General features: G+C 32.3%; 1 protein-coding gene across 4 annotated transcripts in view; it reads left to right on the forward strand.

The window, feature by feature from the left end:
• The window catches only part of LOC106878142 (RILP-like protein 1), a 118,288-nt gene that overhangs the window by 57,874 nt on the left and 43,297 nt on the right, over positions 1–17,117 (forward strand). For 2 of the 4 annotated variants that reach the window (XM_014927276.3, XM_014927266.3), the window contains exon 3: positions 17,062–17,097. The exons of the other annotated variants lie outside the window; for them this stretch is intronic. In XM_014927276.3, the coding sequence (XP_014782762.1) occupies positions 17,062–17,097 (36 nt within the window). The remainder of the gene's footprint in view (positions 1–17,061; positions 17,098–17,117) is intronic. 4 annotated transcript variants of the gene reach the window in all.

A 17,117-nucleotide genomic window follows, 5' to 3' on the forward strand; every position in this document is an offset into this window, starting at 1 on the left:
GCTGATTTTACAACCCCTTGTTAATATAAAAAAAGCTAACTAAACTAAAACATGGTGACAAGAATATCAAAAATCTTTATCTTTCTTGTATGAAAGCATTTTCAAAAAATTGATTATGCAAGTGAGAAAATATCACTAGTATAAACACGTAGTATGTATGCATGTCACCATCTTTGTTATCTGTCAGTAACAATTTAACAGTCATTATTTCTTGAATATATTGAATACAGAACAGCCAGCCTCTTTTCATGATTCCATATTAGTCACCAATTCATCTTATTGTTTGAGAAACTTTTCAAAGTAATTGACACACTTTTCTGCCATAAGCAAATTATTTTTCGATTTAGAATGCAAAAACACTGAGAATAATTTAATCCTCAGGAGATTAGAGCAAACAAACTCTGAGTCCCCAACAGCTGTCAATTTATACACCTCTAGACTGGCACAAAATCACCATCTAGTTTTCTAATCTGTTTTTGCTTTTAACATTTTGGTTCACTCTCTAGTAGTTAAATGTTTATTTGGCTCCCAAATCAACCATCATCAAGCAAATCTATAATCAAACATGATTAAAGGCATTCTAGCCATTACCATCCTGTTTTTGATTTTTAGGGGTTTTTTCAAGCCATAGTGCACCCAGCACTACATTATCCAATGTTTCATCATTGGCTCTTTTGGCTCATGTTGGAACATATCTCAGCACTTATGACCATAGAGATTTTTTTGACAGGAAATTTAATGTTATTGTAAAGTAGTTCCAGTCAGCCTCAAATGGCATGGAGGTAGGAAAGCAAATGCTTTATATTTTTATTCCTTTTTTCTATTGGTTTCATCTGGAGGAAAGGGCTATGCAGGCTTTTCAGGCTTCTGTGACTGATGAGATCGCAGTTTATATTCCTCTTAACCCTTTAACATTCAAACTGGCTATATTCTACCTGTTTTGTGTGCAGATGTGGGAGCAGTATTTTATTGTATGTCTCACCAAATCCTTTTCCATTCACACATTACTCCTTCACATTGTTTTAAATTTATATGATTTTTTTATAGCTTGTAGATTTTGATGGTGTGCCTGTTTATTTTTAGAATGATATTGCAGGGTAGGTGTGATAGGACAGATCCAGTAGGTTTGAACATAAAACATGTAGAATATTTGGGTTCAATAAAGCTGGTTTAAATGCTACAATGTTAAGCTTTGTTGAGAGTTGATAGCTGTTTGTGGGTAAATAAGGCTGAAGTATTTTTGGCTGTGAAGAACTCCATTCTTTATGATGCAGTCTTTGCTATGATGCAGTCTTTGCTATGATGCAGTCTTTGCTATGCTGCAGATGTGCATTTACCAGGGGAGATTCTCTGATAATGAGGCCTAGCATTTGTAACAAACTTGCAAGTTCTAGTTGGATGTTGTTCAAGGAGATGGGATTATGATAATATTTCTTTGATATATGTACTGATTGTCATTATGCTATTAAAGCAGTCAAGATTGACATAACCCCATTGGGGAGTGATTTTTGAGATCTTCATTCATGGAGTCAGTGTAGGTTTGGTCAGATGTTTAGGTTACATGTGGATGATGCTTGGGTGCAGAATGAATGAGGGTGGGATCATCTGCATAGGAATGGGCATTGTTGAATGTAATGACAAATATGTGATGGAAATGACTGAAACACATGTGGGCAATTTTGCCAAAAAATCTGAATGTCAGACACAGTTGAAACTTTTGCTGTTGCCAAAGGCAACAACACTGTTTCCACCAGCATGTCCATTATATCAAACATACCATGAGTGTCAATAAAGAGAATATCTAGCTCCAGTTGCATAACATTAATTGAAGTAAATTTCGCCTTGGTTAAGAAACCACCAAATTACTTGGTGTCTATCCCCAAAAGCTTGGTGATGAGTGCATGTAGAATTAAGTGTTCTATGCTATTACATAATGTGTGTACAATGTATTTGAATTGAAACATTTTACAATGGGGGTCCAATTCTATGACTACTTGACTGTTTCACTTCAATACCACAGATATGCCATACTTCATTCTTATCAGTGAACATATGATGTTTAGCATGTCAGTCATAGTCAAGGTAGTACTGATGATGATTATGATGATGATGGTAGTGATAATGATGATGACAATGACAAGTACAGTAGTGGCAACAGCAATGATAAGACTAGTAATTGATAATAATTACGTATAGAAAGTTCTGCGTGAAAAAAGTTCAACTGTTCTTATTTAAGTAGATGATGAAATCCTGTAGAATTAAAAATAGTCTAAAAGGACAAAAGTTAAAGGTTTTACTTGGTCACAACACTTGTTTGATGTCATTTTCTCTAAATTTGTAATAGAACAACTGAATTACAACAAGGTGATTAAATTGACTCTCCAATCATGTTGATGAGGTCAAAAGTTAATGAAACTGTTATTGTCTAATTGTAGTCTGACAGAATTATATTTTAATAAGCATTGATGCATAAATTGTAAATATACATAGATGCAAGCATGGCTGTGTGTTTAACAAGTTTGCTTTTCAATCAGGTGATTCTAAGTTCAGTCTCACTGTCAGCACCTTGGGCAAGCACCTTATACTATAGTGCTGGGCTGACCAATATAGTCAGAAAATGAAAAGCAGCCCATCATATGTGCATGCATGTTTGAGTGGTTGCCATCAAGTTCACCTCCAGCAGGGTGTCTCCCTCAGTAGTTTCCCATTTTGGTTGATGTTGTTATGGAAGTACCAGCAAGGATCTTCATCACTCTCCTTACTCAGATGTGCATTGAGGTCACCCAGAACAAGCAGGGTGTTATGAGCTGGTGTGGTGTTGACAGTTCTACACTGCAAAAACCTCGATATTCCAAAACACTGCAAAAACCTCGATATTCCAAAACACTGCAAAAACCTCAATATTCCAAAAACACATAATTAACAAGATTGGGACCTTGAATGTATACAGAAGTCAAGACCTAGGCTGAAAGTGATCAAATCAGTGAAATTCAAGAAATTATTTCTCAATGCTGAATATAATTAAAGAAAGTAAATAAAAATGTAAATAAAAATCAAGCTTTTTTAATATAATTAGTCTTTAGCATATTTTCTTTTCTTATTTAGCATTTTTTAGAATCTTTTTAGTATTTTTTCTACTGATTTTAAGTTGGCAACACTGCTCAGGACATATGAAACAAGAGCTAACTAAAAGTCTGAAAACAAATACAGGTACTTTGGACAGACTTATGAAATGACTTTGGACAGGCAAAGGGTTAAAGTTAAGTTGCTAATGTCTGAAATGGATAATTGAAAATATTTCATCCAATATATATATATATATATATATATATATATATATATATATATATATATATAGCTCTCTGGATTTGCAGACACACTCCCCATTGATTAAATATTTGAGATGAATTGTTAATAAAGTAATAATTTTTGAAACTATTTAGCCTCATTTTCAGAAGTGAAAAATCTTTATATTATGTTTTGATTGATTTTATTTCCAATCACCATCAATCTTATTCGTAGGTGTGTACACATAGTGCAAAACTAGATTCTAAAAATAACCTATCTCTAAACTAAGGCTAGTATTCACAAGTACAATTACTATCATAGTTTTAATTTATTTATATTTACCTTTCCATAATGGCAGCCATATTGATCTGGAGTCAGTGCTGGGCTTACTGATTAGGTAATTAGTAAGCATTATAAATACTGCTAATTTTGATTTTTTTTTTTTTTTAATTTCAACTATCTGTTATGGAAATTCCATTCTTTCACAAACCATATATTTTCAGCTTTATCTTAATTTGGTGTTTCTCTTCTTATATGAGACTTCAAATTGAAATATATAATCAGTTCATGTGGTCTACAAGAGCTTTTGTCTTCTGATATTCCTCTAATCTGATTTTAAAGCCTTGCCCCCAATGCACTTCTTTATTAGACCTCCCACAAATGCATGAGTTATTATAAATGCAGTTCTTACTACTTTGGGGGAAGAATCTGTAAAGTATGGTATTATTTTGGAACATAATTCTAATGTTATATGTAGTGCAGATTTTCTAAATTTTTTTAAGATCTGTCATTGCAGTAAAATAAAGAAACAGTGGAGTTTGATTTAGCTTCTACATTTTACTTTAGGATGGCTGGGTATTTTGCTCTTTAGTAATGTGTTTTTCAGGTGACACCTTTCTTTTGTATTTGCTTATACATAGGTGCAGATTTGAAAATGCATAACCTTATTCCCATTGATGTTTCTGTTGTTTCTGATTATCTTTGGTGGCAATATTTTACATAAAATATTATCTTGGGTTGGGTTGAATTATGCATTTCACACTTATTCCACTAATCCACAGTCATCAAAAATAAAGTTTAGTAGATTAAAACATTAAAACATTGTGAATTGTAATGAAGTAAAAATTTACAAATTAAAACATTCTTTATGATAATGTGTACTGTAAAAAAAAAAAATCAGTATGGCAGTGAATATACTTCTTAGGATGCATTTTAGATTAAAACTTACCTAATCAAGACCAATAGTTTGATCAGACTTGGCAAATATTGTTCATCAAATTACTCTTTTAGAAAATATATATTATATCACCTTTCACATTTCCATCTTCACAAAGCATTTCCACTTTCTAAAATTATTTTGTATATTTTATATTTATTTGAGACAGTACTCATAATATTTTAAAATCATAATATTACACTTTAAAATCCATAAACAATACATATTTGGTATATTAAACAATCTGTCGCCTGGTAATGGCATCATCACATGGCCTTTAGGTGCTGTTAGCATTCAGGCCAGATTTCTAATTGAAAATAATTCTCTTCCTCCCACCAATACTGGACTCTCTGGAAAAGGCCATGGGCACTGCTATCCTCCCCAACTAAGCCATAAAAGTCAAAAATAAAAAAGGAAAAAAGAAAATATATTTCATTTTTGTATTTGGTTTGCAAGATTCTTGATGTGAAACCATGTGTTGAAACAAATTTTGTTGTGTCTTGGAAGAGTCATTGCACCAATAATAATAACATATGCACAGGTTCAGTTCTACTTCTTTATTATTAGTCACCTGATTAGATATCTAATCAACTAACTAATCGAGCATTTGAGAAACATGTCAGTTAAACAATCAATCAGTTGTTTGTTTGTCTGTCAAAGTTCTTTTGTTGCCATTCACAACCTTTTCAGTGATTCATGACTCCCAACTCATCTGCTTCATCTGAGAGTCATCATGGGTCAATGAAAAGGTTGCAAATGGCAACGAAAGAACTTTGATGGGCAAACAAACAAGCAATTGATTGTTTAACCAATACATTAGCCCTTCCTAAGGAACATCTGCACTACATTAGAATGTAAGGCTTATTTATCCGCATTATTTTGAATTACTCGTGCATTATCTTGTAGCTTCAAGATTTCAGTGATGTGATTATTTATTTTTACAATGACATTGTAGGGTAGGTGAGAGATCCGGGGTCTAGCCAGTTTGAACATAAAATCAGTAGAATATTTTAGCTGAATATGGCTGGTTTAAATGCTAAAGAGTTAAACAAATAAGCGAACACTTAGCTGATTAAGTATCTAACCAATTGACTAACAATAAAGAATGGAGTTGAACCTGTGCTTGAGTTACTATTATTGGTGTAATGACTCTTCTAAGATACAACAAAGTAAATATACTTTTGCTTCAGAACTCTTAGTATAAGTGCTCTTTGAAATCTTGGATGTCATTGTAAATTATTGGAGTGTGTCGTTTCACAGTTGGACATTCCCTTAGTTTACCCACTTAGTCATGAATGGTTAATGGCATATATTTTAAACAAGATAGACAGGTTGAGAAAATAGACTACTGTGGTTTAGAACACAATAAGCACTAGCAAGTTCTGAACTCTTGACCTTATAGTTGATAGTGAAACATCTTAATAACTATGGCATTTCTTGGAGATATTTAGGAATGAGTTAAATGTTTTACTTAGAGTTGGAGTTCATTATCAAGTAAGAAATGAACATGTGATAGATATTTTGTTTCAGGAGAATCGCAGAAAGAAAATTGAATGAGAATCCTTGATTTTAGTTTCGTTAACAAACAATTGTAGCTGCTTTTTTCAGCCTCTGCTTATAATTGAATTATGCTGTTAAGAGTAATATGGAGAAGTGTAATGGTGCTGCCAACTATTATTACCACGTACACAAGTAATATTTTTCAAAACACACCTGTTAGATACAAAAACAGTTAAGCTTTTCTAAACACTGTTGGATATAAAGTAGAAAAATTGAGGCTAACATTTTACTATGCATGTAATTTTATTTTTAGAAATATATTTTCATATGATTATTTGTTTAATTCAATTTTCAAATATCCTTTTTTTATATACTCATTACCAAATTAAAATGTCACATCATTGACAGAATAAAACATAATCCCCTTTGATGATGATTTCACGAGTTAGTGCAAATAGTTTTTTCACTTTTAAAAAAAATTTGTTTTATTTTTAATTATTTAAAAACACCTTAAATAGTTTATACTAATGCCAAGAGATGCTAAACTGAGAAGTTAAAAATCGTGTTTAACAACTTTCCATAAACTAGAGCCATTGCCAAATTGTTTGACTTGAATTTTTTTTTAAGTATGGCATTGGATGTTTTCATATTAGGTCATAGTTTTGGTAAATTTTGAGTAAAATAATGATACATCAACGGAGAATGTCTGTGAAAGTCACATTAGCTAATCAAACAGGAGAGAGAGAGAGCGATTATTCTTGATGACTAATATGACTATCCTATCACAATGTGGTACAAATATATAGACTGTACATTTAAAAAAAATTGTGAGATCTAAAAGTAATAAATTAAGTTGTGAAGCTGGTAGAAAGACTTGTAGACAAGGCAAGATAGCATAGATTTGTGTTGCATAAAATCCATTCTAGCATAATCATATATTGAGGACACTAGGATGCCAGAAGCAAGTCTTTTATAGAGAGGCATCTCAGAGAAAGCATGACTGAAAAACCTTAATAAACACTATAAAAATGAGATTTGGGCAGGGGTAGTGAGGGAACAATCAATATGTGCCTGGCTATCATGTTATAGAAATTTGGAGGAAAAGTTGCAAAAAGGTGAAGGAATTTTAGTCCTGGCCTCTACAAGATCAGATCTCAATTGCTCAACCTACTAGGACCTCGGTTTGGCTTCTACAACCACTAGAATAATGTATGTCAAGGACAAGGAGTTATTCCTTTGTCTTTAACCTGTATTAGCTGTTGTGTGTGTGTCTGGTGGAGAGTGTTAAAGTGCTAAAATGTTTTCATTGAATAATACATTTTCATTTGATAACAAACAAATTAATAGAAAGAAGATAGTGAAAGCCTTGTGGAAATTCCCACATATCTTCTGATTAACACCAAAGTTCATCATTATTTGCTATCGAGCCAGTGAAAGTTGCATTGCCATGTGGTTACTGAGTTTGCTAGAAACAGCAGCCCTCTATACACCCTACACTCTTAATAAAAAAAGTGGAACACTTTGAAATAAAGTAATACATAGACTCTGTCTGAAAATAAGATGGTATTATACTGATTTGTGATATTAAAGCTAACTTAAAGCCAAACATCAACAGCATCAACTATGCTTTATTCTTCTATTCGTGTATTATACCAAATTTTCTGTGTCAAATAAAACGAGAAAGAAAGAGAAGAGGAAATCAATAGAATTTTATAAATCAGTTGTTTTTTTCTGTAGAAATTATTGTTTTGTTTTGATTTTTGTTTATTTCCCTCCCACTCACCTGACCTGAAGAGATAGATAATGTTTGGATGTCATCTATTGTTAACCATTTTTAGGTTATCTGAAGTCTATTGTAGATTATGGACAAAGTTATCATTGATAGAGAGTACATACGACAAATGTGTACTTTCAACGGTTTTAGTAGATATGCTGCAAGTTATGTTGCATAAAGTAAGCTTGTTTGTTATGCCTTCATTGAATGAGTACTTAAGACTGAAATAATCAACAGCAGCAGCAGCACCACCATCACCACCACCACCACTACCATCTTCACCATCACTGTTAACAACAGCTTGCAATGTCAAATGATCTCTACAGTGTTCTCCATAACACATCTTTCCGGATTCCACACTTGTTAATGTCTGTGCTGAATATGTCATTTACTGCTCCCAATATCTCCCAATCTTAGAAGCTAAAAGTACTTTATTGACTGAAGATTATTGGTTTTACTATGCTGGTGTAGACTTCCCTGTCTATACCAGCATGGTAAACAGATGAGAGCTGACATCTTCACATATGTGAATTCCAGTGTTTTTAAGTTCAGTGTTTTTAAGCCTCATCTCAAGAAAACTTCTTTATCTTTCTCTTCTGCTGATGACTTTCTAATACAAACTCACAACATTTTCTTATGCAGCATATTTCATCTATTCATATAATATGTTGTGAGGATGGTTAGGATCTTGCACTCATGATCACAAAATCATGGTTTCATTTCCTGGACCAGACGGAACAAACTACTTCATTTCACGTTGCTCTGCAATCAATTTGACATCTGACATGTGGCACACCGTCCATCTATACATGCAAACAAATCATCTATGCAGGTTGTTCAGCAAGAAATTGCAGAATTGTCTTTTTCAGACTTGAAAGATCACCAAGAAAATATAACATGTTTTATCCCATAGAAGTTACCTTTCCTTCATAAACTGCTCACTTGATTTTTTATGCCACTTTTTCTCAGGGATGTATTTTGTTTTTTTAAATCTTTTCACTACACATCCTGAAGATGGTACTCAGTTTGTTCTTAAACAGATGCTGCAGATACTCTGCATTTATAACCAATATTTCAATGTTAAGGCATTAAGAGAGAATTTTAAAATTTTGAGAATTAGAGAACTAAAGCGCTGAGTAATTGTCCAAAATGCATTACATAGGTTTGGAGATTAATTGTTAATTGCTACTAATATGAGATCTTTTGGATATTTAATGATACGTTTTAGTAGCAGTTCATCTGAAAGCCTGTGGGAAATGAAAAATACATCCAAAACAATAACATGATTATTGTGTAGAATTTAAAGAGTATTTACTGACTTTCTGTAGTTGTTTTTATCATTGGAATAAATTGTTGCCAGAAGTCCTGGCTATTTGAATATGAACAGATATGGTAACAATCTTCTCTTATGACACTTTTAATATTCTGTTACAAGTGGTTCCAACTTGGAGTAAAAATAGTGGAAATAAAAATGCACAGAACTTTCAGCAGGTGTGAATTTTTCGTTTGTCCTTCATGTTTTATGCAAAAAATTATTTTTAAACAAATCATCACCAGTCATACTCTGTCTTGTCTGAATTGCGAACAACATACTCTTAATAGACTTTCATTAAATTCTCACTCAATAACATTAATGATAAAGTCATCTTGCAAAACACTTTTTACTCTTGATTTTTATTTGACCTTAAAGATGAATCACATCATTTATTGCCCTTCGGTAGTTACTGCATTGGCATAGCTGTACAGGCAATGATTTTTAAGCAATTTAATTAACTATAGAAAGCTAAATGTTCTATATTACATACACTAATGTCTAGTGTAGCAAGGAGCAAGATGCTTCACCTTGAGTTGGTGCATATAATAGAAAATAACCCCTTGAATAAAATTATGAATGAATTAAATGCAGATTTTAATGGTAAAGTAGATATTAGCCATTTATTAGTACAAATTTGAGACAGTAAAGAGAAACTAGTATCAATAAGGCCTGTTTTTCTTTTATCTCAAATTGTTGATTATGATTTTATTGATTTCTTTTTACTAGGCATAACAAGAAAAAGGTTATAGTCAGTTGATTTAACCTAAGTATAATAATGATCCAAGTATCACCTAGGGAATAAAAATCAAAATTGTCAGCAAAATTTCAATTCTCACTTTGTGTCAAGAAAAGCATCCAGCTACAATGCAATGCAACACACACACACACACATACAAGCAGTACAAAAGTAGGTTAAATTATGTTGATTTATAGGTTAACTATTATACAAATTTGCTTTGTATTTTCTACAGTTGCCTATATTGTGTATGTAAAATGAACCTTTTGTCTCTTACTTCCATTCACATCCTCTGTAAATCCAATTCTTTTGATATTCTAGCAGCATGGGAGAGAAAAAGAAAAACATTTTCCTGAGGACCCTTTCTTGCTTTTGATTCTTCTTGCAGATTTCAAATTGTTATAAAAACATCTTTATTTTCAAATATATATACAGAGATAGGTGCAGTGTTAGCAAAAATACTCCACGAGTTTTCACGTGTATAACACAACTCAATTTAATTTGTAAAATACCATGTTTTAATACATATGATTTGTATTTTTCTGTTTGTAAGTTTTTCTGTTGTATTTTGATGTGCTTTGCCTTTGCATCTTAAAATTCTATTTGTTGTTTACTTATCTTCCAATATTTATTGTATTTTAGTCAATTTTCCTTTTGTTATATATTTTTGTTTTGCTTTTAGTGTGTATGTGCGTGTGTCTAGATCTATTTAACACACATAGTTGTGTTTATCAGCTTATTTTACACTTATGTTTCTGGCTTTTTATTTTGTCATCTAAATTCATTTAATTTTCTTTTGTAATTTATTTCATAGATTTTGTTGCTTTATCTTTTGCCAAGCTAATTATTCTCATCATAAATCTCCCTTTATAAACAATATAAATAAACCTCTTGTTATAAATAAAATTAATCCCTTTTTATTATATATAAAGCCCAAACACTTAATGCAAACTAGTTAGTTATGTATCTATGAACTATTCCTTGTTTATTCAATATATCAAGGGAAATAGTTATAAAACAATGATATATTTATTAATGTGATCTTGGTAGTAGACTCTGTGGGTCAGCAGTAACTCATTGAATTAAGTCTATAACTCCACTTCAGTTTCTAGTTGGAACCACTTCAAAAATATTACTAATTCACTTTAGTTGTGAACATCAAAATTTCTTTATTCTCCCCTTTTTGTATATCTTTAACTCTGTAGTGTGTTTTATTCATCAGAAGTCAATGTTAAGTATAAGCCAAATGGAATTACGAGGGGTTTGAATATTAGGGACACACTCTCAATGTTCCTAAGGAACATCTATTGTTATGTTTTTGTATTTGTTTTGCAAGATTCTTGATGTGAAATCATGTGATGAAGGAAGCAGATACTGTTACACTTGAGGAAGGTCATATTTTTCTAATAAAAAACACATGCTATATTTTTGGTCTTTACTTCAGTTTTTTTATTATTTTCATATTTTTATTTTAGTGTCCTTTGTCAAAGCTCTTCTATCACACATCCTGTGACCCCTTCAACAACTCTTTATCCCACATGTCTCTTCTTGAACATGGAAGCTTGGTTAATAATGTAGATATTAAGATATTATCAACACATAGAACAGACATGACACTTAGATTACAGAAGCAACACACATAGTAATAGACAGGCCAAGCCTCAACAGAAAACATGAATGGAATAATAATACCCCTCCATTCCACCACACTATACAACCTGACAAATAAAGACAGAATGAGAAAGAAGAAAGAGCAAACAAAAACCAAAAAACCAAATAAACAAATAAATATAATAATCAAATGAGAGACATGGGTACAAGGAGTCTTGTAAGCAAACTCATATACATGCACACAAAACACAATGAAACACATACTAAACACACACTCACACAGATACAGACACAAAAACATGTGCAGATAAGGATACTACAGAAGGACAAAATGGACTAAGCAGAACAAGAGGAGATATGTGGGATAAAGAGTCACTGAAGAGATCACAGAATGTATGACAAAAGAGCTTTGACAAAGAAACATAAAAAATAATAAAGCTAAAGTAAAGACCAGACATATAGTGCATGTGTTTAATTGACAAAATATGACCGTCTCCAAGTAGAACAATATTGTATTTTCTCATATTATCAACACTAGGGTCATTCCTTCCTTCTGAACCTTCTGCATAGTATAATACTATCTGCTTCCTGATCTCAGTAATGAAGTTCAGTTGCTCTAAGATGTAAATTAGAATTGCCTTAGAATAAGAGCCATTGTGACTACAGTCAATACTAGGATTTAGTAGAAGGGTAAAGAAGTCAGTGATAATAAACTGAGGTCTTATGATAAGTTGAATAAGCTAAAAGCAAAACAGAATTTAGGTGGCTGTAGTATAACTAGTAATCTATAGTATTAATTTGTTTGCCAGTGTATATGGTACATTCTCGCATAAGACAAACTCTTACTTTTTTGTGGAAAAAAACAAATTTCATTTGTTTCATTATCCACTTATACACTTGGTGTCCCATCCACAATACAGTTGTATCAGATGCATGGTAATTTTTTGTTACATGTGTCTTATACACAGTATCATGATGTTTGTCATCTTTAGCAATTGAAAGTTGTTAGTTTAGTAATACTTTAATATTTCTATCACAACTCATTTGTAAATATAAGAAATCCAAGTTGGTAGCTTTTAAACTTTTTTTTTAAATAACAGCACTTTCAAGTTTTATGTCTTAAAAATATATCTTAATATAAGACCTTAATTTAGTTTCAGGACTTTACTATTGGTTTATTTTTTATCAAACTTATATGTTAGTGTAGTAAATCTGGTTATGTGAGGATATTGTTTGACACTGTTAGCTGCATATAAACATGCTTAAGAACTGCAGCTGATATGGATATTAGTTGGTGGATCAAAAACCAGATATTGAGCTATACCAGTAATTCAGTTACATTATTTGACTCAGTTTACTCAGTCATAAGATAGGTTTCACTTATTTTTATGGCTAATAACCTGACATTAAAAAACACAATCCAGCTGTTAGATACATTTTCAAACTAGTCATGAAAAAATCTGGATTTCTAACACAGAGACTAATCTATTTTCAGATGAGAAAGGAGGTAAAAGTTTAGATTGGTATTACTGTCAGTATTAAGTTTTACATCCATTTGTCTATACCAATACCCAGAAAATGATAGATTATAAACATTTCTAAAAATATATAATTGTAGCCAAAAATCTGAGTAGGTGAGATAGACTAGTTGCTGATGCGTCATAAGTTTATTGTTATCCAATGATAACAATTGTATTACTAAATCACTTAATTTCACATGCCTCGAACCACTTAGATGTGAGGAATAGTTATCAGACTGTCTTAGTATATTACCTGGAATACATTAGTGTTCCATTTTCAAAAAGTGATTCACTATTTTATCTGCTTAACACTGTTAAATCTGGAGCTAAACACAAACCCTAGAAATCCTGTGTTAGACCACACTTTTACATTGAATCTCTAATTAATTTCACATTGCACAGAACATTTATCAACATCATAAATATAACAAAACTATAAAATGTAATTTAAACATGCCTTTTTTCTTTTCTGCTCCTGCAAAAGTCTGATCATTTAAGTCACATAATTTTTATTAGCATGGTTCTGGCATGAGACATCTTTTGTTTTTATTCATCAGTGGTTGTTTTATTGCATGTTGTTTTAAAATGGACTACTGACCACTTGTGTTACTTCTCAAGTAGGCAGAGTGAAGAGCTTTCAGCAAGTTTATTATGAAGCACTCTCATCAGTCATTCTGTTTCTCCCATCATAATATCATTTCTTTCACCCTGTTTCCTTGTTCATGCTCTGCCAATGCATTCTCTTTCACTCACCCTCTTGGCCTCGTTGCCCTGAACAGGGACAACATAGCATAGTGAGACCTACTCAGTTTTGCTGGACATAGGCAACTCCACTAGTGCTGGTGCCAGAATAAAATTCTCTTAATCATACTCTTTAAAGTGGTTGGTGTTAGGGAGGGTATGCAGTTGTAGAAACCATACCAAACCTTAGGTATATATGTAAGACATAGTCCTCCAAACTATAGAGGAGAGCAGTAGCTTTGAATAAGAACTGACTCAAGCTGTGACGATTAACCCAATTCATGTCCACATAGAAAGCAGACATAAGATGATGTTGATGCACTCTGAAATAGATTATATAATCTCTAGGATGTGAAAACCTGTATAATCTTCAGGAAGTGAGATACTGTGTAATCTCCATAAAGTGTCTTGTGAGAGAATGTTATATTTGTTAAAATTTTAGGACACCTCTCATTTTGTCCACTATCAGGCTGTTACATTTCTCTCTTGTTTTGATTACCATTATAGCTTATACTTCTCTGTAATTCTACGCAGTTCCTATATTGTATACCCATTCAGTTTTCTCTCCTTTTATAATCTTCTTACTACCAAGACAATTTGTCTAATACTTCCTCTCCAGAATTACATTCCTCTGAAATATTTTTCTGATCCAATAATTGAAGGTCAACATTGTGGCATCAGGATTTTGAAGTGTCTCCCCAGAATGGTTCAACCTTGCAAATCTTTTAGATCAGAACTGTTCTAATTCTATAATAAATGTAGTTCCTCTCCAAGGAGCAGTACTTTAACAAATGTTTTTTCTGTGATTTGTAACACGCAACCTAGCAAATCATACTTACATCTCTGCAACATTTGGCTCCTTTTTTCTTTTCTTTGTGTGTGTGTGTGTGTGTGTGTGTGTGTGTGTGTGTGTGTGTGCAACAATACATATATACATGTGTGTGTCTTTGGAACAAATATTATTGTGTTTTAGAAGAGTTATGTTTTTCAATAATTATACACTTGCACTGGTATCTTTTCATCTTTTTATTATATAATTATTTGATTATGCATATCAAAGTCTTTTATCAGTTTCCTTACATAATAGAGATCAGTGGACTGGTTATAGAAATGTGATAAGAAAAAAATTTTGATACCCATAATCAAATAATTATAGAATAAAGAAATCTATAACAGTCAGTGTATGTATTTAACTATTGGCAAAGGTGTCTGTTCTAAAATACAATATATATCTGCAAACTTTCCAACTCACTGCCTTACTGATGTACTCTTACTATATGCCAAGATATATCTTTCACATCATCACAGTCAGAAGTTTTGTTGCTTTTTCTAATTACTCTGAACTTTTAATAGACTGAACTATCAGTTGGTGGTGGCTGTAATCGTGTTAATCTTAACGTTGATGTCAGGGAAGCAGGTTAGAGTGATAATAGTAATTCTTTTGTTATTATACCATTGACTTTGCTGACAATCTTGCTTTGATATCCCATTGTATTAAAGATGCAAAATCTTTGTTTACAAGCACTGGAGAAAGCAGCAAACCAGGTTGGCCTTTACTGCAATGAGAGTAAGATAGAGTTTATCATGACCTCCTCCAAGTTAACTGACAACTTCAAATATCTTGGATCACACATAGTAGACTCCCAAAAGGACTTTCACATCCACAAAGCTCTTACTTGGGATGCATGTAACAGACTTGATAAGATCTGGCACTCAAATCTTCCACTCACGTTAAAAGTTAAAATATTTAGAACACTGATTGAGCCGGTCCTTCTCTATGGATCAGAGACTTGGACCTTATCAGCTCTCTTAGAAAAACACCTAGATAGAACATATACCAGCCTGCTCAGAAAGATACAGAACATCAGTTAGAGATCACACCCAACACTCAGTAGCATCTATGGAAATCTGATACCAATATCCCTCAAGCTAAAGCAGAAATGGCTACAATTTGCTTGCCACTGTAATCGAGCAGAGAAAGAGGTTATCTCATCCCTGCTCCTATGGCATCCCTCTGGAAGTGTTTTCTCCGGGAGAGTGACATTTCCAGATACTATATCTCAGGACTCAGGGCTGGATATTAGAGATCTGAACACAGCAATGTAGGACCATATAGTGTGGAAAGGAGTTTCAACCATCCTATGGTTGGTCGAAGGATGATGATGATGATGAGAGTGATAATGGTAACTTATACTATTATTACTCAAACTTGGTCTCAAATATGAGTAATGGAAATTATAAGTTGCAACATACTTTGACTTTATGAAAAAAGTAATGGTGATTTAAGCATAAGTGGTTCCAACTTGAAGTGAAAATAGTGGGAGTAATAATTCACAGAAATTCCATCTTTTAACCTGATTCCTAACTGTTTTTATGTTAAAATTTGGCAAACATGTTATAGCAGATTACAATCTTTCCTGTCTGAACCAAGAACAATGTCCCTTATAGTTAGATAAACTGTACTGATATAACTTTTTAGCTTGTGCTAATTGATTAATTCAACTATACTGCATAAAATTACAGTCAATTCCTCTACAAGAGACTATTTTGTTATAATCAGCATATGAAATTTCCAAAAATTTATATCCTGCTACAAAATTTTAGATTTTTACAATACTGAGTTCAATTTTTATAAATGATCTTTGTTCTACACCAGTCAAATTGCTACAGTTACCTTTTCTGGAATTATTGTTTCAGGTAGTTCATTAGCATAAAAATATTGTTGGGAGCTACTGAGTTTAAAGTCCTCATTTCATCAAACCTTTAACCATCATATTCATAAAAAGAGATACATCTTTTAAAATGAAACTTAAACTTGAAATTTCTGATTTAAGCATATCAGCCTATCCAGATGTATACTGAGGTAATGGTTGCTCTAAAATCAATAGTTAGTATTCTATGCAGTGAAGATGGTTCTTATATCTAGGAAGGCAACTATTCTAATGAGTATGATGTAGTAAATATGACTAGCTCACTTTATCCATTGTAGGTTCTCTTAAAAACATTCAACAACAAAACTTCTAATCAGATATGTATCTTAATCATTCAACAACAAAACCAACCCATAGTCAAATACGTATCTTAACCAAGAACCTAGAAAAACATAAATTATATGGCAAAGAAACATTTAGGCTTTTTACAACTAGGCTAAAACATATAAACAGTAGAAATTGAACTGAAATCCAAGAGGAAAATCAATGGAAAGATAAATATTGTTACTTTATTCTATTTTGTGTGTGTTTGGGTGACTGAGATAATTCTACTCCCTCTTTCTTTCTACTTTGGACTAAATATAGGACCATTGCTTCTAGCTTTATTATTTTGTAATTAATAATTCTGCTTGTATATATTCACTTTCAGTCTTTACAACAGAAGCTGAGGCCTCGGCACCTCCACGTATGTATTTTATAGCAACC

The sequence above is a fragment of the Octopus bimaculoides genome, chromosome 1 (assembly GCF_046866305.1).
Source record: "Octopus bimaculoides isolate indiv1 chromosome 1, ASM4686630v1, whole genome shotgun sequence".
Classification (NCBI taxonomy): domain Eukaryota; kingdom Metazoa; phylum Mollusca; class Cephalopoda; order Octopoda; family Octopodidae; genus Octopus; species Octopus bimaculoides.